This window comes from Porites lutea, chromosome 5, assembly GCF_958299795.1.
Source record: "Porites lutea chromosome 5, jaPorLute2.1, whole genome shotgun sequence".
Classification (NCBI taxonomy): Eukaryota; Metazoa; Cnidaria; class Anthozoa; order Scleractinia; family Poritidae; genus Porites; species Porites lutea.
Window position 1 is genome coordinate 11111401 of NC_133205.1, and position 27720 is coordinate 11139120.

General features: G+C 38.0%; 1 protein-coding gene across 2 annotated transcripts in view; it reads right to left on the reverse strand.

The window, feature by feature from the left end:
* LOC140939219 (sodium channel protein 1 brain-like) overlaps positions 1 to 26754 on the reverse strand; it is a 36801-nt gene extending 10047 nt beyond the window's left edge. The window contains exons 1-21 of one of the 2 annotated variants that reach the window (XM_073388794.1): positions 25721 to 26754; positions 17549 to 17676; positions 16617 to 16697; positions 16056 to 16184; positions 14940 to 15031; positions 13563 to 13757; positions 12178 to 12238; positions 11512 to 11653; positions 10985 to 11122; positions 9946 to 10776; positions 9066 to 9254; positions 8735 to 8886; positions 8361 to 8550; positions 7968 to 8199; positions 7637 to 7722; positions 6908 to 7240; positions 6222 to 6395; positions 4300 to 4344; positions 2975 to 3109; positions 1420 to 1686; positions 157 to 210 (exon numbers count right to left, since the gene is read on the reverse strand). In XM_073388794.1, the coding sequence (XP_073244895.1) occupies positions 157 to 210; positions 1420 to 1686; positions 2975 to 3109; positions 4300 to 4344; positions 6222 to 6395; positions 6908 to 7240; positions 7637 to 7722; positions 7968 to 8199; positions 8361 to 8550; positions 8735 to 8886; positions 9066 to 9254; positions 9946 to 10776; positions 10985 to 11122; positions 11512 to 11653; positions 12178 to 12238; positions 13563 to 13757; positions 14940 to 15031; positions 16056 to 16184; positions 16617 to 16697; positions 17549 to 17676; positions 25721 to 26119 (4053 nt within the window). In that variant the 5' untranslated portion in view covers positions 26120 to 26754. Of the gene's footprint in view, positions 1 to 156; positions 211 to 1419; positions 1687 to 2974; positions 3110 to 4299; positions 4345 to 6221; positions 6396 to 6907; positions 7241 to 7636; positions 7723 to 7967; positions 8200 to 8360; positions 8551 to 8734; positions 8887 to 9065; positions 9255 to 9945; positions 10777 to 10984; positions 11123 to 11511; positions 11654 to 12177; positions 12239 to 13562; positions 13758 to 14939; positions 15032 to 16055; positions 16185 to 16616; positions 16698 to 17548; positions 17677 to 21247; positions 21813 to 25720 lie in introns of those variants that run through there. The other variant, XM_073388795.1, reaches the window with a different exon arrangement.
* Positions 26755 to 27720: the final 966 nt, after the last annotated feature.

A 27720-nucleotide genomic window follows, 5' to 3' on the forward strand; every position in this document is an offset into this window, starting at 1 on the left:
CAACCATGTTTATATACTCTCATGCAGACCCGCCTCTCGGCCAATCAGAGCGCGCGTACTATCTTTGCTATTTTATAAATAAGTATATATGATCTCGAATAATTTAAAGTGTCAAATGTGCTAAAAAATGAACATCAAATTGTGCGTTTCTCGTACTTCCCTGGCGTCAATGGCATCTCGCATGATCTCCATCCATCCTTCAAACGTGGCCTAAAAAGTAATTATGACAGTTCGTAACTCGCCTCATACCAACCTTACAGCGCGATCACTTAAACAAAATTGACGAATCAGATTACGGGAAAATAACAATACATTCCAAGAAAGTTAGTTGTGGGCCAAACAGCAGCTCGCAAAAAATATAAGGTACTCGAAGTACGAAATTTAAAAGCAAACATTTTTGAAGAAAGCAAAATGTTTCAACAGACAATATTTTTCTATTCGAAACTTTACATATAAAACCCAGGATACATGTTTGTTTGACACCAATCTGTTATTTTGTCATCTACCAGCAATTTCTTCGCTACCATTGCCGCGCTTTTTGATGACATGAGATCTCAAGTAAAAAAATATAACTAACGTTTACGTTTTTTGCCCCCATCATTCACTCTAACGGACCTCTCAGGAAACACAGTCTTTCTCCAGCGGGTTCAAATGTTCACGTCTGTAGGTTGTATTTGGTTGATTTCGACCCATATTTTTTATTTCATTTCGTGGTTATTGTGATTGACAACCAACTCTTTAGGAATGTATTGTTATTTTCGTGTAATCCGATTGGTCAACTTTGTCTATTAGATGGCCCCGGTTATAGTAGTCGCACTGTAATGCTTTACTTGTGGGTACCTGAGTAAATGTCGAAGATACTTAATTTGTCAGGGTGAATCGGTTCTTAGGTGCTATTTTGGCCAAATTTCAGCCTGAAGGGTGTTAATCCTCTGTTTCCTTTATGCCTGTGGTTTTTGTAGTACTCCCTGATCTCAGTTCAAATTTTCTTTAGCGTCAAGACAAACGCGGATATAGTGTTATAATATCATTAATGTTCCTTTATCTTTAATCAGTTAATTGCCAATAACACAGGCTAATCGCGGCAATGGGTGGTCATAATTAGCTAGGCAGTGGACTAGTTGGGTGAAAATAATTTTTAACTTTGGCCTTAAACACAGGCAAAGACGGAGCGCTAACAGCAGCATGCAGGAAACTGTATTACCACAGGCACACCACTCCCGCAGAGTCTGGAGAACCTGTGGTATTACCTGAGTTTATCTCTCTCTTCCATTGCCTTTCCTTGTTGATGTTCTATTTCGTGGTCGTTTACTACAAAATGTGTTGCTTGCCTACCAAGTTACCTTAAAGGAAAGTTTCCCGAGCTTTTGTCTTGAAAAATTTTTAATAACACAAAGAAAGAATCGTGAACGAACTCACCACTTGAAAAAGAGCAATGAGACCATTAAACACGTTATCAAAGTTGATGTTGGAATTTATCCATCGATAGTCTGCATTCTGCATGCATTCGCTTTTGTTTGGCACTAAACTGCTAGGTAACCGCTCCCCATCACCATCTACACATTTGAAGAATCTACCACCAAAAAATTGCACTCCAACAATGCTGAATATAAGCCAGAACACCATGCAAACCAACAGTACATTACCGATACCGGGGATCGCAAACAGCAATGAATTCACCACAACCTTCGAAAAAACACAGATTTAATGTAGCATGTTAAATTGTTATCAGAAGAATGAAGTACCGCTATTCCTACAAATTTCAAAAAGGGGAACTACGACTGAATTTGAATTTTAAAAATTGTGATGGTTTCTATACGTAGTATCAGTGAAATTTTAAAAACCTGTTGATATTCATCCAAGCAGTACCAACCACAGTTTGTAGCGCGCTACAGCAGTGGAACCCAGCTGTATAACAACGTCCCCGGTATAACAAACCATATACGGCTTACCCCTCCCTCCCGGCCCAATTAGTTACAACAGAATGTATGAAATAAGACTACGGGGGAAAGTCTCCCTGTTAAAGCGAACACATTCTATCAATCCTTTGAGAATTTATTATATCCGGCTGTAATACTGTATTTGGGTGTCCAACCACTAATTTAAGGCTATTTTCATAATAAGTCTATACCGGACAGCTTTTCGTGCTTCGTGTCAACACGAACAGCTTCGTGTCAACACGAACAGATATCCGGTACAATCCGGGAGAGTAGAGACCTTAAGATCCGAGGACGGCGACGGCAGAGAAAACGTCCCTAAAAAAGAATTCGCGTTATTTCAATTTTCATTACGATTACTCCAAGTCACTAACTTTGTCAAATTTAGGTGAACCCTTCTAAAGTTGAATTCCTAAGAACCATATCAAAGTTCAGAAAGAGGGAGGAAATTTCGTAGTCGCTTGTGTACTCCCTCTGTACGACGTGAAATTAGGCATTTTCACGTCGAAGTCGTGCAGTGACGGTAAAGAAATGTACAAAAAAGTGTGCTGCACGTGCAAAATTGTTTTTTTGGTTATTTAACTCATTGCTTTTGTGACTTTCTTGTTGCCGTCGGCGTCGTCGGATCTTAAGGTCCCTAGTATGAACAGCAACGGCCCGGGGCGACAAAAGTCGTTCACATCGTGCCTTCAGCACGGTTGGCTGAGAGGGTTTGGTGCACTCAATTCCAGTCCTAACTCATGAATATTTACTTCCGCCTCAATGGTTTCTGCCCCCCCCTCCTACCTATTTACGGAGTTCACACTGCACCAAAGTATGGCACAAAACCTATCCGATATGTGACTCTCCACTTTCGTGATCGACGCGGCACAGCTTTGCTCTGTCCCAGAAATCGCGACGAAATCAGCCTCCGTTTCCTGTGTTTGAACAAAAGCTATCCAGTACAGTGCGAACAGCTTAAAACTAGCGTGACCCAATGTTGTTGCAAGGCATACTCATGTCGTTAATACCGTTGACATCTTTAAGATTTTTGTTACCTTCATTCCCTCCCATCGTGATATAGCCCGAAGTGGCCTAAGTGCTCGTAGTGTACGAATGGAACGAAATGAAGAGAGGCTACTGTCGCTGTCTCCGTTTGTGGACGTTTGATTGGCCACAGAAGTCAAAGAAATCTGTAAGATAGTAACAGTCATTATCAATATTAATTCTTGGCGACCCTTAGTTTCATCCTTAGGGTGGGCGTAACAAGTAGTAAAAGGATTTCATTGTCAAAGATTCCAAGAAGTACCATCTCGTAAAGCACCAAGAATATGTACCAGAGAAAAGTACTCCTATTTAGTACTGGCTTTCATTTGACTGAATGGTCAAACCCATAGAGTCAGAAGAGTAACATCTTGATAATCTGATTAAGGCCGGTTCAGAAGCCGTACTTCACATGAGCAGAATCAAATTAGAATTTAGACCAATTCAAATTAATCCAGGCCGTCTGAGTTGATTCAGACGCCGATCTTTAATTTATCTGAGTTTAAATAAATTCAAAAGGGAAAAACGCGCATTTTCGTTAACCTCATTATAGAAGTTATGCATCTAGTTTGGCCCATGTGAAGTTCGGCAAATTCAAATCCTAATTCAATCATCCGATTCAGATTGATTAAGACGCCGTTAATTCTTTGAATTCGATTCGGTTTATGCGAAGTACGGAGGCTGAATTGGGCCCAAGGGCTGTATACTCTGAGCGTTTTTAATAGTAATTTTCCTTCTTGCATAGCAGACATTTGCTCAGCTGCTATGGAAACCGGAGGTACAGCGAACCTCGTTGTGAGCATCGTTTAAATCATGACGAAAAGGTAATTGTAGGAAGTACAATCACATTTGGATGAAATAAGTGTCTCGTTAATATTAGGTTGATTTTAAAGTTCCATTTCACTCATGTATGTGTCAATTTAAATCACAGATTAATTCGTTTCAGTTGCATACAAAGCTATTGAAATCTCCTCTCCTTTCACCGATGTTTTCATCTTTTCAGCAAGGTTGAGGTGAAATAGTGTTACCAACAATCACGATCGATTTTTTTTTTCAATTTTTTAAGCAACTCCATTCAAACAAAATCAGTTTAATTATTGTTTTATTGCAATGTTATGATAAAGAAAAAGGTTAGTGCTTTACGGGAAAGAGACTATATGTGACAGAATTTTGTACGGTTTAGTAGAGCTTCTAGGCTAATCTTTATCTTTTGCTGAATTAGTGTATAGCTGGTCGAACGCAAAGTTAATTGTTGATTTTTCATTAATGCACATACACTGAACAAAAATATTAAAAATTTAGTCAGTTTATGGTATGGTTAACAGTTTAAGATTCTTACAGAGTTAAGTTCGTCGACAGATTCTACAGCCGTGAGTAAGGATATCTGAAAGTAAAGAATTCAATTAAATGCTAGTTGTCGGTCTTACTTTGTTTATGCTCAAACTGGAATTAAATATTTGTTTAAGTGCCAAAGATAAAGATCACTGAACAACCAAAGTGCTATATATGCATGGTTTAATAATTGTCTAACTCAAGAAGCAAAACACAATCAATAAAAGTGGGGGAAGGACGGTGCATGGTATCAATATTTTAGGTTTTAGAGAATGAATGTAGACGAGAGGGTAACTTCCACCAGCCTAATCATCCTATTCAGTTATTTACTGACAGTCGAACGAATTACAGATAATAACTTACTGTACAACATCCTAGAAATTCTAGAACACGGAGGGTCGTAGGTTCGAAGCCCATCTGGGGCTCAGATTTTTTTCTGTGTCCTCTTATGGTTGATTCTTTACATCTCCCTTTATTTCCTTTATAATATTAATCTTTGCCGTGATGGAGTAAATTTTAAAGAATTTGTAAGTGAAATCGGAATTCTGAGGGTAAATTCTGCAAAGGTACTAAACATAAGGGCGGCAAAGTGGCAAATGGAAGAAAAGCAGAATGTTAGTTATCTGAAGAGAGCAAAAAATATATATATAAATCAGGATCCAGATTTGATGTAAGTGAAATTCGAAAAGTGAATACTGAAGAACGAAAGTGGGTACTTGCACTGACTGAAAAGTGTGTAACACTGAAGTTTTGTCCATAAAGCTAAATCCAAGAGTTACCACAGGAATATGTGCAATTTACCCCTGACTGAGGGGCTCTGGTGACAGTGATACAGTCACGGGAACGCAGTTCACAAACACTAAGTTGACATGCGGTTGTGGTGCCGTGGCCGCCAAGTCAAGCGGGCTCTTAGAAGAAAAGGCAGACAAGAATTAAAGAGAAACGTAGGGGTGGGAGCAGTGATTGCAGCAGCAGATGGTGCCAAGGAAGTGAAACTTAAGTAGTACAAGGCAGAAAAGGTTCATATCAACACTACAGCTAACTATAGACTTATCAAAATAAAATGTGTCACACTTTTTCGCTACTTTTTTTAAAAAAAATAACATCGTATTAACCCATAGGAATATGTCCATATTTGGATTTGCCTAATGTCTACAATTAGCTAGCAAATGATTGTGACATGGAAAATAGACGGTGTGCAGTTAACCAGTGGTGGTAAAGCGGAGTTGACGATATATGTGAGTTCGTGCCTCGGAACACATAGAAGTGTCCTTCGTCCGTACCAAGCGGTGTCCATATTATGTCGGCGGCGGGTTAATCTTATAAGAAAATATATAATAAGCTTTTCGTCGGGACAAACTAAACTGTCCGTTATAAACGGATGTCGGAAAAGCGGGGTTCGTTAGGTAGCTCATTCAATCTTAGCACGGGCACCCCAAACTCATTAAGCGAGCGCTTGTTAAAAATTAATAAATCTGGTAATGTTGCCTAATGAAGCGATTTCCAGAGTTTATATCGGAACGGTAAAAATTCGAGAAATACGCCGTAATAATATTCTTAGCTTACTGTGACGAAACGAAATAAAATACACTTACTTGTGCTGTATTTTGTGTCCATGTGTACTTCTGAGGCGATTTGGGCTGGTTTTGCCATTCGGTCTTAAACTGTTAATTTCAACAAGCGCTCGCTTAATGGATTTGGGATGCCTGTGATCTTAGTAGTAAGTAACATGAAGTTGGTTCGTTCTTAATGTTACAGAGAATGACAGGTTTATTACAGGTTTTACAGAATTTTTCTCATTACGATTTTGATTATCGAACACTTTAAGCTATTCCTCTTTTACTAGTTTGCTAAACTAATGTATTACGCATTCCTTTGTCAATCATATCATAATTTAGCTTTTCACTGTTTTAAATGTTCTTTACTTACAGCAACAATTATCACATCCAGGCAATTCCACGCGTTCTTAAAATAGGTAAGAAACCCCAATCCGAGTGTCTTGAGGAGGAATTCCACACTAAAAACCACCGCGAACACGATGTTGAGATAATTTAAAACTTTTTTCAACGTAGGACGACTGTCTAGGTGAACATCCTCGAAAACCTGAAAACCAAACCAAAATTGGATCACCAGAGATTGTTAGTCTTGCCTCGTGAAAGTATGATCATTGAAATTGACAGTAAAAGATCAAGAAGAGTGCAAAATATCATATCACGTGCACAAAATACTATCAACAAAAAAAGATAGTTTTCCTGATGAGGTTCCATTTTGTATGGCCCCAACATTGGATTTTTTCCATAAACGTGTAATTTCTGGACCCATTTTATTCTCTTTGGGTGCTGCGAAGAATAGGTACCCTTTTGCTGTACTTTAGACTCAGGAGCCATGCTATCTAGTGACACCCTTATTCTGTATCGAGTACCTTAAACAATAAATTTAAACAAACTTTATATTGAGGCCTACTTAAAATCTGGGGCACGAGGAAAATTCTTTTAAAATTTCCCGAAAAACCAACGGGTTAGTTGAGAGAATACAGTATTAACAATCAAGAAGGCCAAAAAGGTTGCGCTATGGATACTGAATAATGTTATGTAAGGAAATGCGTATGCTCTTACCAGCGTGATGCTGCTAGCGACTATGATCAGAAGAATCGCCCACTCAAAATACCGATGCTCAACTAGCTTCTTGATCTTATGGCGCATACTCCTCCAAGCACGATAACCACGTGACTCCTTCCACTTTGAAATGCAGTTGCAGGTGCAGAATTTCATCCAACAAGGACAGCACTCCTGAACCTCGGTCATAACGGGATCACCTGAGGGTCGTCCCGTCTGATCAGCCTGAACACTCTGTCGCGGGCTGGGTAATGTTGCAGATGAGCGAGCTAAGCTAAGTACTGTGCTGGATGTAACGGAATCTTTATTTGCTGCTTCAATTGCAATGGAAAGCTGAATACAAAACAGTAGCACATACACGTGTTAAGGTTCCGTATTTAACACTTTCAACCATCTGAATGAGAATCAGTATTCAGGACTAGAAAACACGAGAAGTCGACAACAATTTTGTATATATTTTTTTTAGTTTTGGAGTATTTTCTGTTATTATTCGCGTCCAGCATTCCAAACTCCAAGAATCTTCGGTTCACCAACTGTTTAACTTAAGAAGTGCCTTTTAAAAATCTCGATTAAATCAAATTTTTGGAAAAATAAAAACTAACAGCTTTGAAATAGAATGAAAAATGAATTGTTTGTAAATTTTCTTTTCATGGGGTTTCGTCCATCAACACGAAAGTTGGCGATGTACACTCAGGTTTCACAACTGCTGTGACAGTGCTATAAACTCACCCTTTTCATGTGATCTCTGTTGAGTCTTCCTTTCTTCTGAAATGCTGTCACCGCAGTCAGCAAAGCTGAAGATCCATTTGAGGAATCTAATAAAAGTAATTTAGAGGCAACTAAGCTTGTGGTACAAATTAGCACTCGCCGGATAACACAAAACAGGAAAGTGGGACTGAGAACCTTTAATGATCTTTTGACAAAGCAGCCTAACATGTTAAAATTGCAAGTCAAGAAGAAAAAACATACTCAAAGGAAGCTTGTTAACTTAATTTCAGAGAATGCGATTTTTTTTAGAGAAGTTCTTCAAAATAAATGGAAGTTGACGAACAAGACTCACCCTTGTTGTCCGTGTTTCTCACTGATTCAATATCCGCGGAAGTCTGGGACCCGTCTGATGGTTTCACTTGCGAGCGACGTGGTAACATGTTACTTATCCGCAAAACTTTACTAAGTCTATGGACCCCTTGATAAAACTTGCTTGGTTTAGCATCGCTTTTCTTCTCTGCTTCATCTTGCAGCGACTCACGAGCAAAGGCATTAAGCAGCAGAGCAAGAAACAGATTTAATACCTAAAGTAGACAAGATAATCAGGTGACAGAAAAATGACTCAACCCCTAACCAGATAAAAATGTAAAACTGCTATGAGTTTAAGAACATTCGCTTCAGTCTAATTCGGATAAAGGTCGGTTTACAAATCAAGTGGTATTTATAACATTGTAATACGACTCACCAAAAAGTTACCGATCACTAATGCAGTGAGGAAAAACAAGAATGACACAGGACTGGTCGCTCTCATACAGTCGTACAACGGCTCTATCCATTCTCCACACAGAATTCTAAATATCATCATACATGACCGGCCAAAATCGTTGAAGTTCCAACGAGGAATGTCGCCATTAAATTTCTCTTCTGTGTAAGAACTGGTGAAATAAGATGTAGAACGTGAGTTCATAAGTTGACTGATTGGTGATGTGCCATATATGAAACATCCGTAGGTAGCGGTTGAACTCAATGTAACTTCGTTGTTTAAACCCTAAATCACAGATAAAATCTGAAAACCTTTTAGGGTGCAAAGATGTCCAAATCAATTTATTCTGACATTACCTTCCAAAGAGCTGCATTCCAACCACTGCAAGCATGTATACAATAATTCCTAGCACTAACGTGAGGTTACCAAGCTGACCTATACTGCCAGCAATGGTCCTGAGCAGCATGTTCATTGTCCTCCATGACTGAGCCAATTTGAACACGCGCAGCTGGAAACAAATTATACAAAAAAAGGTTCAAGAAAAACATAAACTGCAAGAGTCATAGAATTAAGAAACCGATCTCCGCCATGAATTGAAACCATTTAACACATTTGGTACCGTGCACTTTTAAAAGGAATGGCAGATGCGCCTTTCTCAATGATTGAAACGATTGTGACACTACTAACCAGTCTAAATGTCCTAAGAACACTAAATCCACCACCGTTTCCAATATCAGAGACTTCCAGAATGAGATCCACGATGCTAATAATCACAATGAAACCATCAAATATGTTCCAACGGCTCTTCAGGTATCCACGCGGACCAAACGATATCAGTTTCATTACCATCTCCAGGAGAAACACGAACGTAAAAACCTGTTTAGAAAAGATGTTTCATTTGCCAATATGTCAAATATTGGCAGATTAAAAGTCACATATAAGGATGTTTTCTAGAAAGGAAAAAGGAAAATAAGTAGATTTCTTAAAAAACGTGCTATGTATACACTCCACTGCCATATGACGTTAGAAAATTTCATCTGAAATTCATCTGAGTAGAATGCGAGACGTAATAAAATCATCTCTTTTGGTAAATTCAGTGGAGGAATGAGGACAATAATGGAAAAAAAATAAAAAGCGGCTGATGAAAAAATAATGACGATAAATAAAACATTAGGCAGTAAGAGTAACTACATTTGACCCTATGTTCGCTTCCTTAGAATGGCTCTCCCTATCATTGCAAAGCATTGAGAATATTTATTCCAGTTTTTTTTGTCACTGAGAAGCATATGAAGGATTATTTGCTCTACTATAATTACTACTTCCACTACTGCACCAACCGGTGATGTTAATTCGGCCATGCAAAAATTAAGTCAGTTCTTTTTACATATTCAGTAGATAAACGAAGCCCACGAAGAAAAGTAGTTTAAAGAGTCGACACTTTTTCATAGGCTTTACGATGATAGGTAACATAAGGTCAAATCTTGTCGGTAACTAGTGCCTTTACCACCTCACCAACCGGTGCAATTAATTGGGGCAGGCAATAATAATTGCGGTACATCACACTTACCATGTTACCAATGTCCAGAGCCATTTTGAATTTCTTGTTCATGTCATGGTATTCCAAAGACAAAAACAGGGTGTTTAAAAGGATGCAAAACGTTATAAACATTTCAAATAAAGGATCCATCGTCAGTTTAGTAATACGTTTGCAGATAGTTTTCCTTCTGGATAAATCCTCCTTACGGTGTCTAGAAGTTTGTTCTTGAGATTCACCCTTACGCAATGATCCCACCGATCCCCGAGGAGTTCCCAACGGTGATATTCCTGGAGAAATTTCAGGGAATGTTACTCTTCTCTGTCCATCGTAATTATCTTCTCTTGTGAAGTGATTTTCAACTTCTGTTGTCTCATTTTCACTTATAACAGTTAGCGTTCTAGCCCAAGATGGCTTCACTTCTAAAAATTTCGAACCCGAATGTGAATTTTGACCCGTCTCTGATTTAATTCCGTTTGTTGGAAATTTAGTACAGGATTGGGATTGGCAAACGGGCGGTAAACGTATTTGCATGTCATTTCCATTCGGCAGTTTTGCCGTCGTCAAACGTTCATTTATTTCGGATACTGTAGAATTATCCACGGTGGCTGTCTTGTTTTCCGTTGAGTTCAATCCATTTGGTGAGTAGCGCAGACTCACATGGCTTCCATCATTTACGCTCTTTAGTTCTTGGGCTTTTGAGTTCGGAGTGCCTTTAAAGCAAGGCACACAAAGGGACAGTTTGCATTTTGTTACCAAAGCTTCAGGATTAAGTTTTCCGTTTTCGGCAAGAAGCTTGGGAGCAGCACGACCGTGAAATGAGTAGGAAGATGCAACAGCTTTCAGCTCTTCATAATTTGCATCCTGTATGAAAAACAAGAACAAAAGTAATGCATAACGCCTAAAATGTAACAATCCCACACAGTATTGCGTGTTCTGCTGAGCACACGGAACGGCGATGATAATGGTATCTTTACCTGACAGAGGGCACAAAAAAATATGGCTGTAATTAGCCGAGTAAAACTGTTAGATTACCATAAAGATTTCCAAAATGTTTATTTGCTTGTCTTACCCTTTCTTGCATGGCCACTACTTCCTGTTGATATGAAACAGCCACTACTGCAAGCACCAGATTAATGAGGTAGAACGAACCAAAGAACACCACGAACATAAAATAAAACACGTACCAAGAACCCATGGAAGAAAGTACCTGGATGGTAAAAACACCAGAAAAAAATATACAAAGTAATTGTTTTGTTTTTTTGCAGTGTATCCGTTAAAACTCTTATTTGGGCAGCGATTTCTGTTAGCTTCAAGAAGTTAAAACTAAGGCAGGCAATGATTCTCACCAAAGCTTGTTTAGTTTGATCATGATCTTTTTTGAAAACGTAAAAACACCTTTTATGCTCGCCCATTTGAACCAACAATTTTGGCAATGACCACACTTTTTCGAAGAAATTAACCAGCCAGGATCCATGTTTACTCAATCGCTAGTCAATTATGTGCACATGAATGAGGAGGGAGGCTTAATTATTGAGGTTGTTTGAATTAGTTACGTTAAATGCCAAGAGATGAACAGGTAGAGGTTCCATTACTCACATAGTTAAAGACGTTCTCCCAAAAGTCCATTGTTATAAGTTGAAAAGCAGTGACCAAAGACCATGCAAAGTTATCAAAGTTCGTGTAGCCATAATTGGGGTTATCACCAACTGATAAACAGGTGTAATTCACAGGGCAGTGACTGAAAACAAAAACAAAAACAGAGCTGGAAATAGGTTATCAAATATTTTATCTGGTTTAAAAGGCAGGTGCGGAGACATCACATATATTTTCGGCTTATCAGTGTATCAAAGAGTCTGTGGTGCTGTTGTGCTGTATAAAATGGTTGGAAAGGTTAATGAATTAGGTAGATGAAAAGATGAAAAGCCTTAGGTCTACTCATTCAATTGCTGAAAATATCCATTACAGGGAAGGTTAAACTTCGTTGACGGCAGCTAAGACCTTTACAATCGCAGTTACAAGTGAAGGCCGGTCTAAGCTCTGTAAGCCGATTCAGAAAACTTTCGTGTGATTGGATTTTTTAACTTTGTCACTCTCGGCTGGGACACAAGAATTTCAATACAGCTTTATTGATGGAAAACTGTACTAGAGGTATTTATAAGAGTAATAGGCTCCTGAAAGAGTACATAAAAACACGTGTTATTTAGCACTATTTTTTAAACTCGTACACTTTGATATGTAATCGTGGAAATAATCATTTTATACCCTGCAGTTGAAGAATTTCCACAAACAAGATGTTTGTTGTTGCTCCCGTTATGCCAGAAACCTATTACAAAAACATAATTTTGAATGAGCCATTTTAAAAATCATGCAGCACATTTGTTCTAATAGTTACAGTATCTATTTTGGCAAACTCAAGCTTCAGTTTCGTGATTACTTCATTCGATCATTCGATAACTCGTCGGTTTACCCTCTTTTACTAACGGCTGGCTCCACGAGCTATCTAGATGAAGCAAATCCTGTTTTCTGATTGGCCATCTGAACAGGGTTGATGGGTCTGATCTTGCCCGTTTGGGATTTCCCAAATTGGTTCCGTAAGAAATAAGTCCTCCTGGCCATATAATTAATTCTTTTTTGACCATGCAATTGTTCGGTTAAGATGGCGGTTATATTGACCCCGACCTCGTCCTTGGTCCACACGAACGCAAAGATCTTGGCAAAAATTCAGCCATCTTGACCTCGCGCTTGGTCAATAAGGCTGCATACATCTAAATCGGTAAAACATACCACATGGCACATGCACCACAGGCATCCATACTATGTCAGTTACATATATTCTCGTTTTAAACCGACCAATAACTTTATCTTACCGTCTTACGTAACCCATGAAACAGAAAGAGCCATAAAATATGTGGTTACTGCTAACAACGTGCCTTTGTGAAGTTAATAAGAAGATTATAAAACAAAAACTCTTAAACAGACTATCCAAAACTGTTTTTAGCCGCAGTTAATTATATTTAGATGAACTGACCAACCGCCGGAGAAAAGGAACTTTAAAAAGCCCCGTGCAAACGGATGGAACATTGTTGTATGTTACATGTTGCGTCCGTTTGAACACCCTTTGAACGTTTTTGCATGTGGTTGCGTGTTGCAGTGAGTTGTTGCGCAAAGTCTGAAACCCCTCAAACGTTTAGGGCCAACAATGTTGGTAGTTGTTGCGTCTGTTTGCACGTAGCTTAAGGAATACCTTTCAACTTAGCTGTTTTCTGAGGCAGTCATTTAAAAACAAACTTCTGTTTATCTTTACAGGATTACAAATTTCCAAGAGACAGTGACCAGCTGATGATATCAACACAAAGATCTGGATAGCCAATATTTTTTTCAGCTTTCTAAAGTATAAAGCCTCGTGCAAACGGACTCAACATTGTTGGCCAGCAACTCCCAACATTGTTAAATGTTACATATTGAGCCCGTTTGCACACCTTGTTTCATGTTACTGCTATTTGTTAGGAGTTGTTGCACAAATTTTAAAACTGGTCAAACTTTTAGCGATGCGCAAACGGACGCAACAACTCCCAACAACGTTGCGTCCGTTTGCACGGGGCTTAAGGCTTAACTGTTTGTTCAAAATGGATTGATGTAATACTTACTCTGATTGGTAATATATTTGTTGTAGGTTATTGAGCTAGGGTGTGGGGGTGAAGCAACGCATTTATTTCTCAGCTGACCAACAAAAAGTTGCATCCCGACCAAGGCAAAAATACAGAGAAAAAATAGTGTTAGAACCAAGACATCTGAAAGCATCAGCATGGACTTGAGCAAGGCGTTTACCATCGTCTTTAAACCTAAAAGAAATAAGACGTGTTAAAGAGCTGCGTCATTGCGTCATTTATGTAAGGGACCGTGGTACGTGGTGTTATACAGCGAAATCGGATTCAGTTTTAGCTAAACATCGTAATGATAAAACAATTATTAGTAGTGCATTTGATAGCCTACGAGAAAATCCGGTTTTTTCGGCTCAAGTTTCTAGTTTAACCCGCCGAGTGAAACCAGAAACTTAAGCCCAAAAAACTGGATGCTCTCGCAGGCTATGCATTTAAGGAATCCGGATTTTATGTAACTTTAGTAAAACGTCTCTTAAGGGAAACCCTGAAAACCTCTGAAACATCAGCGATTGGCTACGATCTTTAGTTCGATATTCGATTGCTGACAGGATCAATGTTCAGAGCCTAAAAAACAACTGAGGAAGGACGGTAGGTACTTCTTTGATGTGCAACTTTTCATTGGACTATATAAATGGCCATCTACTCTCCACAAGCAAAAGAGAATTCTTAGCAATAGACCTCTTAATCTTTTTGTGTTTTGCCCCAGATGTAGGTCATGTGGTATTACTCTGGAGAATTTTTTTTCTTTCAAATATCTTTACATTCCATTGTTCATAATTTACATTATAAATAATTTATTATCATAAAGAGTTTTGTTGGTGTGTTAGTTATATTTATTGTTAATTTAATGTTATCTATTTACATATTTGTTTATTAATTTACCTACTTACTCACACGCAGTTTATTTTGCTTCTTGTGTCCGCGAAATTAACTTATAGATGACAACGAATGTTAGCCAATAGTCCATTTACAGATGGAAACGAGGCTGGAGTTGACTTGTTTGATACAACCTTTACGGCTTTCTTATGTAAATCATGTTGTTTTCTTGCTGACTAGGTTTTTTTCAATAATTATTTCCATTAGATAAGGAAGGAAGCTTTTATCAAAACAAAGTCAACCGCAGCCTCACATTCACTCGAAGCAGTAATCGGCTCCTGACTCGAAGGCTAGGGTACTAAGCCCACAACCTTCCCTAGCTTGGCCCACAACCGCAAAATGGTCTAGTTTGAAAACAGGTTTAATGTGACTTCTCTTTAACTCAGTGGGTTTTCGTTGACAAGCCTCCACATTTCTCAACTCTTTATAAGTTTGTTTTTTGGAAATAAAGAAAATTGAAAGATAAAAGACTTTTTCAGTTCTTACCTTCTACAGTGGATATGGTCCTAAGTGCTCGAAGAACTCTAAACGTTCGAATTCCTGACAAATTGTAAACATTCGGTATAAGAGTTATATATCTGTAAAGAGAAAAGACAAAATTAGTTACTTGAAAGAAAACATCGTGAAAATTCTCGACATAAGTTTGTTAAAACTGTGAGCATTTCTCTGAAACGCACAGCTATTTTTTTAGCAAAAACTACGTAAGTATTATTTTTCTGCTTTTTGCCGCGACAAATTTTACCAAGTTGCAATCCATTTCCCCCTCGTCATATCTCGGGCCGTCAACATCTTGGTAATAGGGACCTTACGATCCGACAACGACGACGTATATGAAAACGTCGCTGATAAATAGGTTTCGCATCCTTTCACCTTTTTTTGGCAATTATCCCTAGTGGCTCAAGTTACTTAAAAGAAGGGAATTTGGCTTAGAGCTGAAGAGAAGAGGCCGAGCCCGAGTTCAAAAAGAGATGGCAGAATTTATCACCTTAACGTTCCCATTCCCAAGTAAACTTAAATTTTGGTCATTTCACGTCGTAGTTGTGCAGGGACGGCAAAAAAATGTCCAAAAAAGCGTGCTGCACGTGCAGAGTTGTTGTTTTGCTCATTGAACCTACTGCTTTTTGACATTTCCGTTGCCGTTGCCGTTGCCGTGGTGGTTTCGTATTAGGGACTTTAAGTTAAGACGTTTTTGAGAGACGTGCGTCAACCGGAAGCTGACTTTTTGCATTTGTGTGCAGTGGCTTTGCCATAATTTCGGGCAAACCTTCTGTATTAGAATAAACTCACTTAACAACGCAAATTTGGTGGCGTTAAAGCATAATACAAAGAAAAAGGTCTCACTTTCGGTTGCGTCGCTGAAAAATGCTTTTGCTTAAGCTCCCTAATCATCTTCTGGCGACATTTACTGTTGCCTGCACCGGAGAAGCAACGGATGTCACTCAAACATAAAAACCACTTTACCAAAAGCTAAAGAAATGAGTGTTTAGTTCGTGTATTCCCAAAATTAAAACTATGCCATTTTTGCTAACTGCATGCTTTTCTACAACAATGCCCACCCACGAAATGTCAGTGCATTAAATAAAACAAAACTAAAGCACTTACCCAAGAATTACAACAACAAAATCTAACCAGTTCCATGGATCTCTCAGATAGGCGTATTTGTGCATGCAGAATCCTTTTGCTATAATCTTTAAAATCATTTCAACAGTGTAGATTGCCGCGAATATGTACCTATGGTAGACAAGATGTGAGTTAATCAAGCTTTAGCTGCTTCCATGACGTCGCACTCGTTGTATTCTTTAGCCGTTTGGGAAACGCGGACAACGAAATGGCTAAAAGGGCTAGCGCCCAAAGCAAGAATTATATAACCGACGCACTCAGCCCCACTTTACCTTACACTTATAGTAGTTAAAACAAATTCGTTAAAAACAGCCTCGCCCTCTAATCAGTTAAAGTATTTTTACAAATAACGGAGCTAATTAGCTGAACTACTTTAATTTGCCGAGCTTGGTTTGGATCAGCCATTATTTGGTTGCACGGTTTTTCCTTCTTGGGTTCCAAATATTACTTCTGATTGGTTTATTTAGTTAGATTGGCTGTCACCGGCTAGGTTTGGGCTTTTTTATTATAAGAATGAACGTTTTTGTAGAAGGATGAACTTACTCTGGTTCCTCTGGAGCATTCTTTATGGCAAGAAAAATACAATTCACAATTATAGTTAGAAGTATAAAAAATTCAAAAAATCTGTAGGTAAGTTAAGGAAATACAAAAGAATACAAAATCAACGCATAATTATTTAACATAACAGCCAAAGGTGATTGAAGAAGTGGTTAAAAGTGTGTATAGGTAGGTACATTGTAAATAGAAAAACGTACAGTTCATAATGTCTCAAATAAACAATCAAGACCGATAACGTAGGTCCCTAACCACTTTTAAATGCCTCAAAACACACTCGGTATTGTCACCTCGTAAAGATTGTGGAACTTGAGAGTCTTCAATGATCCTAAGAGCCTGGCTGGGATATCAGTCTGGTTCAACCATACATGATTGCCGGGTAAAGGAGAAGAGTCCCGACTTCAGGTTAGGGGTTGGGCATGGAGCCAATCACCACCATCCCCATCAATTACTATAAAACTACTGGCGACTCGGCTAAAAAGGCCTGAGCAAAAGAAAAAGAATCCAGGCTAGAGAATCCAACGGAGGAATGTAGGTTCAAAAAAATATTTGCTACTTTCTGGCTAGCTTAAGCCCCGGGAGGGGGGGGGGGGTACTTCCTTATAAGAGGCTAATGGGGATGTGCCGCTTGATGGGCTCCCTTTTTCACAACTGGATTGACTAAAATGGATACGCATTTTCAATTAAGTTACTAGAATGTGGTCGCACATTTTCTGATTTTGGGGGTAAGACAGTTCTTCACTGATTAGCAGTTAGCTAGCAAACGTACCAGAATGTTTGTACTGTAGGTGAAAAGTAAAGTGTTCTTCATTCAGTATAAGGAAGATACATAAATATCCCCCCCCCGCCCCCCCCCCTCCTCTTCCCCCGAGGCTTAAGCAGGGCTTAAGCAGCAGCTTTTGGAAAGAATTAAAGGATACTGATTTGTGATAAGAATAATTATTGCTCTCCTCACTGAATTGAGCGGCCCAAATAAATACAACGATTTCTCCTTGCTAAATCTAAACACGTATTGCCTACCAAGGCGGCTGGCAACAATCAAAAATGTCTGAAAAAGAAAGGAAATGAACAACACTTGTCAAGAAGCTAAACTGAGAATAGAGGCTTCGCCTTTGAAAACAATAGGCTGATTTAGCAACAGGACGGGAACGTCAGTTGGCGACCGGAAAGCGCGCGGAAAGGACTAAACACGACTTCCGGTGCCCAATGTGCCGCTCTGCCATTGGTCAATTGGTCAAGCTAGTTGTTTGATTCGCGCGCGCCGTTGTCAACTGACGTTCCCGTTCTGTTGCTAAATCAGCCTAATATGTAACACACAACCTCAGCACATACATTATAACACAGAACCTCGTTATCTCTCTTCTAAATATCCTCCCTTGCTTAGGGCACGAGATGGCATCAAAGACAAACCAGTTAGAACTACTAATTGCCCGCTGAAAGTAACGAGCAGTTATTTCAAAACCCACCAATGATACGAGAAACAACTATGTCAAATGGGAGTGCAAACGTACTAAAGAGGTTTAGGACCTGGGTCAAATGGGTGTTTAGCAAATATGACTGTTTCACAATAGATCTCTCTAGATAACTAGAAAAAGATGAAATGTTCCCCAGATATGTCAAGTGGTCAAAAAATAAAAATGAAGGAAATCGGCGAATTGATAGCAAATTTGCTTTGCATTGTTAAATGAATTAGGGTTTACGATAGAGGAAAAAATTTGTCTTTCTACGTTTGGAATGAATGTAACCAAAGTTTAAAATAAAAGTTTTGAATTATTTAATCGGACTGAATTTGAGCCTTAGAAATGAATTGATTTGCAACGGACGGTCAATCCAAAAGTGAAGCGTTGAAACTGATTTGACTCGCAAAAATATTATTACTTGACTTCTTTTCTTAAACGCTTCACGAAACTAAAACTTGTCTTAAACTTGTCAGTTATTTACGATTTTAAGTAAAGTGGTCACATGACGTATCACTTGACTAACTGAAGCGATAGTTTTACTTTACATGTAAAATGCTAAGTTAAGGTTTTTTGTACCAATTCTCTTTGACGAATTTTAAAGCCAAAAATCATTTTTTCAGAGGTAAACCTATCAGACCCAGGCCTCAAACTATTTGAGTAGTGGCGAACCTGCACTGCCCAAGCAATTGAAAGATAAAGAAGCGCATCAGAAATTGTTCCGTAGTGATGGGGCTATGAATGTTTTTGATGTTGAGAGATTAAAAGGGAAAAGGGCTGCAGTACTGTTATTCAAAACGCGCTGCATACTGGTTGTTCGCAAATACAAGCCATTAAATTGAATAGAGTACTTTTGGCAAATAGGAGGGTTGTAATTAAAAGTTTCTATAGCTCGTTTGTCGTCTAAATGTCAGTCATATTTTGCAGCATAATCATGATCTTCAGTTAGCTGTGTTTTCTTCCACTTACTAGCAGCTGGGAAAAGGGTTTGTTTATTAATTTCAGAAACACACTGAGAATACACAAGCAAGGTAGCAAGTGCAAATCAGTAGTACAAGGTGTTAATTAGAGGCACTTTAAAGCGAGACAAATTGACATTGCAAATTAAGTCCTCTTCAATCTGAACCTTTATAATCTGGACATGTAGTCGGAGAAGGCCTCTTATAGTATTCGCTGTACGACCTCTACCGAGCGATTAGGTTGTAGATTAATTTAATAAATTTAACGAGTTTAAGCACATTCAGAAAGATTGTATCAGGTAACGGAAGGGACGAAATGCGGATTTTATCAGATTAATTCTGATTGATTAGAATGACTTGATCTCTGTGTCTCCAAGACGTGTAATGTTTATTTAATCAATCGATGCTGTGGCCGACGAGAACTTGAAAAACAATTTGACCAATACGCTGGCGCACGCTGTGCTTGCACCGCATCTATATTGGATAGTGACAAAAAAATGACAGATTTGACTTACTGTGCGTAGTTTACGCAAAAAAAAGCTATTTGTCGGACGATATTATCTCAACAATGGAATCTCGTTCGTTTCACTCACATAATGTTTTATGAAATACAATAGTATCAAATTTTAAAAAGAGTTGACAAATAATTATTCGCGCAAAAAAATACAAAGAAAACACAGCAAGAAAAAAGATACATATGTAAACAGCCTAAATGATCTTTTTCAAATTTAAGTGGCCAAAGCCAACAGCAAATGCGTTTGTTCATTTAATTTATTTACATCATAACCTTATTCATTCTATCACTTATTTTCCGGTTCATAATGGAAAAGTCTGAAGAGTGAACGTACAAAAACTATACTGACACAACTGAGAAAATATTATGTCAAATTCCATTTTTGATGAAAGGAATTGAATAATGAGGCTCTTTATAATTATGAGAGGAAGGGATAATCTCTTCAGTGCATCTTCCATAAATATTTTAAGATTTACGGCACTATTTCATTTGCATCTGAATAACTCCTGGTTCAACTGATTGTGAATCTGTCTAATTGTTTTATCTCAATGTAGTCCAAGTTCGACACGACTTGTGTAACTTTCAACTGTAGCAGACAATATTCTCAACTGTGCATTTTAAATGAAGGGTTTTTAGAAGTATTGGAAAAATAAGGCAAAACTGTATGAATTTGTCTTTTCATGATGAATTCCGCGGTCTGGCACAGCCGGCTTAAATATTTCAATTGCATTTAACGAAAATCTTCCTTAACAACGCTAAACAGTTACTTTGGCACTAAATATGAAACTAATAAATATCTTACAAGGTTTGGTCTTGCTTATTTTAAAAAAACGTTTTTTCCTCATTTATGTGCGTTGAATGCGAAAAAAAGAATTTTGCCGGCAGGATTTACCACGGGAAAGAGGCCTGCTTTTTCATTAGTCAAATACTGACTCACAAGGATCATAGATCTCATCACGAACTGATGAACTTTTTCTTTACATTGGTTTAAAACAAGTAACATTACGTAATAAAATCACTGGGAAGAAGTAAGTTCAGGGTTTCATCTCCTCAGTAAAAATTATGGAAATAAAACTCGCCGCGACAAGTAACATTCAGATACATTCACTTACATAAGTGATTCAAGCGGATTTTTTTCAGTTTTAAATCAATTTTCGTCCAAAACTGTTTGTTTTCTAACTAACAATAAAAGTCTACCTTACATTTATTTATTTTCCATTTCTATTTGGACCTGAACATGGTTTTAAAAACTACATTGAAAATAGATTTTGTATGAACCAGAAAACAGCTTTTCTGTATATAACCAAAATAAATTTACTTTCGTTCACTGGTTTATAAAATTCTCTAATTTCCAATAAAACCATAGAATTACCACCAACAATTTCGACGCAAGGTGGAATATCGCATCACATTGCCGTAAAGTTATATACATTTTTTGGAAAATCTGAGGTCAAAAATTGATGAGATCGACAACATCGATTTTTCCACCAGTTACCTTTTATAAGTAATACAAAGGAGGGGAATGAATAATAACGTATTCAAGACATATTTGTATGAAGGCCTCGGTCGATTCAGCCGCAAGATTTTCTGCCTTGTTAGATTTCCTCATAGTTAACCTTCTGGAAAGCCGGAAGAAATTCAACTTAAATTTCACGTAAGATCAATATTTAGCGAAATTATTTGACTTACATTTGTTTGCGGGGAATCGAAATCCTCCAGCGGTTGTCCAAGATATTCTCCTGATATCGGCACGAAGTTGTGGCATGTTTGACTTTCACTTAAACTTGAATTCAGGGAAATTCCATTTATAGACGTTCCTGATGAGCTATGATTAATATTCCTTTTGCTTGCGTTAGTGCTTAGATTTGAAGTCTTCGGCGCTATTCTAAAACTTGCGCTCGATTTCATGGTTGCGGTTAAGCCGAAATTGCATTTTTAAAATGCTTCATCAAGATCTGAATGTGACCTCCGAGTTTTGTCCTGTTGAGTCCCTGATGGCTAATACAATCCTAAAATTAATAATATTTTCCTGCTCCACAGCACTGAAACAAACAAATTAAAAGCCCGCCTCATGGTAAGACTGTCGTACCAAGTTGTTAAAACTATATTGCAGTCCGATTACCCACTTATTTTCTCATGGACGAGGAGACAAACATATCAATGTACCAAACACCGACAAATCTGTTATCTCACTCCTCTGTCTTTTTTTCCCTAGGTTAAGCGACTTTCATACATGGTACAACTTTATGGTCCGTAAACGAAGACTCTTCGGTGTAAAGTTTTATGACGTAGAAGGTTCTTATCACCATGGAAACCATTGTAGACGTCGCACCTGCCGCGATGGTAAAAGGTGCTGAAGGTTTCGCGTATTGGACTCCAGTTGAATTAATTTCACGCACATAAATAGATTGAGGCTGGAATTTTAAGCAGGCTCCCAAACTGGTAGAAGCATTTAAAGGCCTTTTTCAACAAATCTAATGAAAAAGAACATCGCATTAACCCATTTTAAAGTTAAGGAAGATTGCCTAACGAGTGCGCGTGCCGTCAATCGATTCGAAAACCATTAGAAAACCTGTTAATGAAATCGACAGTTTGCGGCCAACTCGGTCGTATTATAGAGCCAAACCGATTGTGTGGTTTATGTTGATAAAAGCTGACCCGTTGCAATGAAAATGGTCGTAATTTTTTTGTCACTTTAGGCGGGAAAGCGATTATATTTAGCCTCTCCAATAATAAACTTGACATTCTTTTCCGCAAAATTTTGTTGCCCAGGTGAACTCTAGAACACCGTAAAACCAGGTATCTGGTTTAAGAAAAAGAAAAAAAGACACAAGGGTGGTGTCATCCCAATGACAAAATAAAGTTTCAATGAGAAAATCTATACTTAACGATCGCATCTTCAGTTTCCCGAGAAAAGGATGAAAATCGCAATGTAAATCGCAATTTAGTGGTGGGGTTCTTGAATGAACTAAAAAGAAGACTATGACAGGACTTTTTAAAGTATACCCTTATTTCAAACCTTCTGATTACATTACGGTATTTGTTAAAGCATAACAAAAATTACCACACAATTTAGCATATTAGATCTCTTTAGCCTTATTTTATATATTTGTTGTTTACTTTTGATAGCTCGAAAAATTAACTGTTTTCGTGAGAAGAGCTCGTCCGTTTTAGTGTAATAGTACTCACTTTGTCTGATTTTTTTACTTTTAGTACTATAAGTCTGATTTGGTTGTTGACACTTGGGAAGAAGGATATACGTTTCGATATGTTCAAAACTCTTGAAATAAAGCAACTGTCAAGAAATTATCATAAAAGGGATGCAAAAGATATCAAAATTAAAGCCGCGGTGAAAAACCGGGGCAGCTGAAACGGCGTCATTAATAGACTCAGTCCGTGTGATATATTCCGCAACTCTTGCTTCTCAATTCAGTGTCTCATCTTTTCATTAGTATTACATTAAGTGTTAAAAAAGTTTTTTTTAATCTTGATCTATTTCTGTTACCGGCTTAGGGTCTATGGTGGGTGGTGACGGCCGGCGCGCGCCTGGGCGTCATAATCATGAATCATGCTTCAACCTTACTTCAACCTTGTTTTCCATATTTTTGTCCGAAATGTCATGATTGTCCCAAAGAGGCGATCCAAAAGACTACATGAAAATCAGAACTAATAACTCTTTCCTCGTAAACACAATTGACTTGGCTGAATCTGTGCCGAATTTCGTCTCCAGCCTTCTTATGTTCTTTGTAAGATCAATTAGAGGCGATGTGAAACAAATTGTACCAAAAACTAAACGACCGTTTCTTTGATATTTTCTTTTAAAAGAGCAACTGACACAAACTGCTCGTAAAAGTCGGCAGCTATGAAAACGCTGTTGGAAAGATATCTTATTTCCCTCAAAGGTTCAAGTTTATTTGTAGCTTGATAAATAGTTTTAAAAACAGAATCAAAGAAGTGTCTCAGAAATCTCGACTATACTGCGACAACTGGGCCATTTTAAAGAAATGATGATTTCGTTTGAATTATAGGCCTTCTATTTGGGTTAGTTTAATTAATGCATAATATTAACTGGAAAGACTAACCCATTTTCACAGGCAATTAAGTTGAGTAACTTGGTCAGATCTAATGCTATAAAGTGAAAAACTGTCAAGTTTGCTTAACACTGATCAAATTTCAGTTTAGTTCTTGACGAAAGTGTTCGTTGTCGGACGTTTCAGGACTTTGGCTGGTTGTTGCTCAAACTAAAAATCCGTACAGTTTGACAAAAGATTTTTTTCACATGAAACAGTTATTTTCAAGTCAACACGATAATACCATCGATGTCGTTGATCTAGTATTTGTTGAAGTAGTAGTTGACCGAGTCCAAACGGGTTGGACGGTAAAGTTAAGGGCCAAAACCAGTTTTTTTAAAAAAAGTTAGGAAAACAAACACACTCTGTTATTTCAAGAGCTTAAAACACCTTTCAAAATTAAAATAAACATATGCACGCAGAAGACGCATTAATGCACGCAGCCGGCAGCTGATGTGAATCCTGATTATAACACAGACGTTGCTCGAATGTAACTAAACATTTACATGTTAATATAACACCACGCTTTCTAGATTTGAAACCCACTGCAGGCACGGTGGATAATTAAATAGCGGCAAACATGACCATTAAAGCTACGACTAAAATATTTTCAAAGACGAGGGGAACTTTAGAAGGCAATTCAAAATTGTGTTCAGAATGCGATCCTGCTATTTAATTTGAATTAAAACAAAAGGAAATGTAAACAATATTCGGCTACTCTTCAGTGCGTCAGTAAACGTTGCTTCTTCAGCGTGGCAGATTGTAGCTACTATAGACATCTTAACGAACATTTTATGGATTCAAAAAGCCGTTCGATAAAGAAAAAAAAATCCCGTTACATAAAACAAACTTGATTTGTTAGCTGTCCTGAATTGAGCGCATTAAAATTTTGTACGAGCAAAGAATGACTTTAATATACGACTGGAGCTTACGTCGTCGGTAATAAAGAAGGGATAAAAAAGCGTTTGGTCGTATTTCATGTCTTCATATCCTAGGTTTGAACAACCCTTAAATTTGACAAAAATATATATAATTATGGATAAAGACACAACAACATTTTTACGTAAAAACTGCTGTGTCATGAAGAGAAAGGAAAGAGAAGTAGCCTGCTGCCATGGTAACCAGAAGACTAAACTTTTGTGTTCCTCGTTAAAAGCGCCTTACTAGATGGTTTCTAGCATTCACAGTAGTACCGAACATATAGTTTGCTGATACCCACTCATTATTTTGAGATCGAAAAGAGGATTTTTTATGAGTGCTTTCATGTATCTTATAACGGTCCTAAGGAAAATCACCAAACCGAAACACTCGATTTCAATGTGAATATTCACGTGCTTAAGCTGAGTATTTGTACAAGGTTCTAACAGAACGAGATGTGAAAAGATGGCCTCGATTATATTGTAAATCGTTTTGTGTTTTGACATGGTAAAAATAATTGCTCTTACAATTATTGCTCCCAAGACTTCTCCATGAGTAGAAGCCGATATACACCAAATAATTCTAGGTAAAACAGACTGGATACACTGAGAAATTGATCACACACTAAAAAAGTAAGCAGCAACTTAAAAGCACAAAATTCTCACAAAACAGAAACAAAAGCTAGAAAAAAGATAAATGAACTTACTACTGACTAGCCCGTCGAGAAAAAGCCTTTTATTAGCTTGAAGCGGGCATATTTACGGAAAACAGTAAAACAATTAAGGCTGTCGGCTTTATGACGGAGGAAATGGCAAAGAATAAAACAGCTTGGTTTAATACAAAGCGCAGCAGCCAGCTTAAAGCTTTTTCTCCTAAACTCTAGCGTCGGAAGTTGAAGAAAACAAATGTTTAAGAAAAATAATATAAGATATCTTTGTTTTGCCTGCAGACTAAGGAAGAGGGGAAAATTAACAGCTGACCTGACATAATAGATATCAATGTTTGTGACTCAATTGGTCGCCGCCTTACATGACAACAAGAAAGTTATAAAGCCAATATACCATGCGACAGAAAAAAAAATCGAATTTTATGTGCTAAACACGGTCATAGGCATGCCCACGATTTTTATAGCCGATGTAGAAATGTAAAGAAGGCAGATACGGAAGTTATTTACCTCGCATTTTGGCTCTTCTATTTGTTCTTCTGCTTGTTGAACTGTTGCTTCTGCTGTTGTGTTATCTACAGCGAACGCCGTGGCAGCCCTCAAAATGCCGGCAGCTCCGACCACCAAAGAAGAACTTTTAACTTTGGCCCCTTGCTTTGGTTCATGATTGTTATCTTGCGAAGAAGGTGCTCCTGTTGATTGATCAGAGTCTAGGCCATTTTCTCGCGAGTGTAAAGATTGAAGTGATATTGTAGGATAGAGAGAAGGCAACCTTACTGGCCTTCCACGCCGCGTATTCGTAACATCAGAAAGCTCTGAGTTTAATAGAGTTCTCGCTCGCTGGTTGTTAACCTGAGAAGCTCGTGCAACAGCCGCGCTGGATATAACTGGCGCAGCAAACCGTACCATTGTTAATATTGTAACCTACTGCGGTAGGCAGTACATATGTCAGTTAAACACTGTCTTCCTTTCGAATACATTGAAAATTATAGCGATTCTCTTAATACAAGTCTCTCAACCTCACAGAGGTTCTTCACAGTTATACCAGCGACCTTGGCCTGAAGATTCTCGGCTAGTTGTCCAAACTTGCTTGTAAAGCTAACAACTCATTTGCTCCCTAAAATTCACGACAGTCCTGCTAATTCACGTTCAATTATTAAAACTTTGAGGTCTACCATTGGTATAATGGCAGCCGAAAAGAAACGGCGTTTAAGTATCACGAAAAACCTTCGTAACCTTTAAATTTGCGGTGATTACTTGACTACGTGTTGTTCAAGACGGCCGCGCAACCGTTCGGTCGAGTTTACTAGGTTGTTTTCATATTTAATCTCCGATTCGGCTTTGACAATTTCCCAAGACAGCGCCGGGCAGGTGGCTTTGTGAGCTAGAGAATAAATTTATGTAAATGACAGTGTGCATTAACGGGTTGACTTCACAATGAGCCAAGTCATGCTGCTGTTATCTACTTCTATACAACACTGAGAAACTGAATTGCATTTTCCCGATTATTATCTTAAACGCCTTGCAATTAACCCAAACACAAAACAGAAAGTTATATTTTCGGTAAAAAGAACTTTTCTGGCTTTGTTGACATTTAAAAAACACTAGTTGGTCGGATGGCGCGCACCAGCCTGCCTTCTAAAAAAAAGTCGCAGGGTCTGTGGGAAATTTTAAAAGTTTTCCTTTGATGGAAACTAGAAAATAAATCATTTGTCGCTATCAACACAACTAGAATAATCGTGTGTTTCTTAGATCTTAAGGAGGTTTTCTTTACATCCCGATCCTCATGCCAAGTAAAGTAATGTTATTATTTAACTCTAACTAAAGGAACTCACAATTCAATGCGTAATGCCTGTATTCTACGACCTAAATTAGTTTTCTTCTACACCTTGCGGTCGTATGTGGCTTTGACTAATATCCTTATTAAACGAAAGACTATTCTTTGAGTTATACGACATAACTACGTTTTTTAACATTTTCCATTGTTAATAGAAACAGGAAGCAAAAAAGGCAGGATAACTGATAAATAAATATTCTGATGGTGAGTCAAAAAAGGAAAAGAAATATCCGTAGATTTAGCTATTCTAGGTAACTAATATACGAAACGTGTGACAAGAGTACACAAAGTACTAACTGTCGGCACAATATAGCAATTAAACTCTTGCTGCCAATTGGCTTAACGTTGACTATTCCAGTTCTATCTTTAATTCAGCATTTTATTTTAGCTCATGCTGCCGCGGCTTTTAACGACACATCACTGAAAGTTGTACATAAAAAAATCAACACATCTGCTAGTTACAACAACATTCTCGCCTTATCTAGTTTGTTACTTTTCTTTTTTTCATCAGTTTGATTTGATCGAGTGAGTTTGGCGCATGATTAAATGTTTTTAGCATAATTCATTGTTTCATTTTGTTTTGTCTACGAACTGAGTTATTTTCAGAGAATGTCCTCACAAAATGGTGAAAAATGAGTATACTTTACTGATCCAGCTCCATTGGAAGTCATAA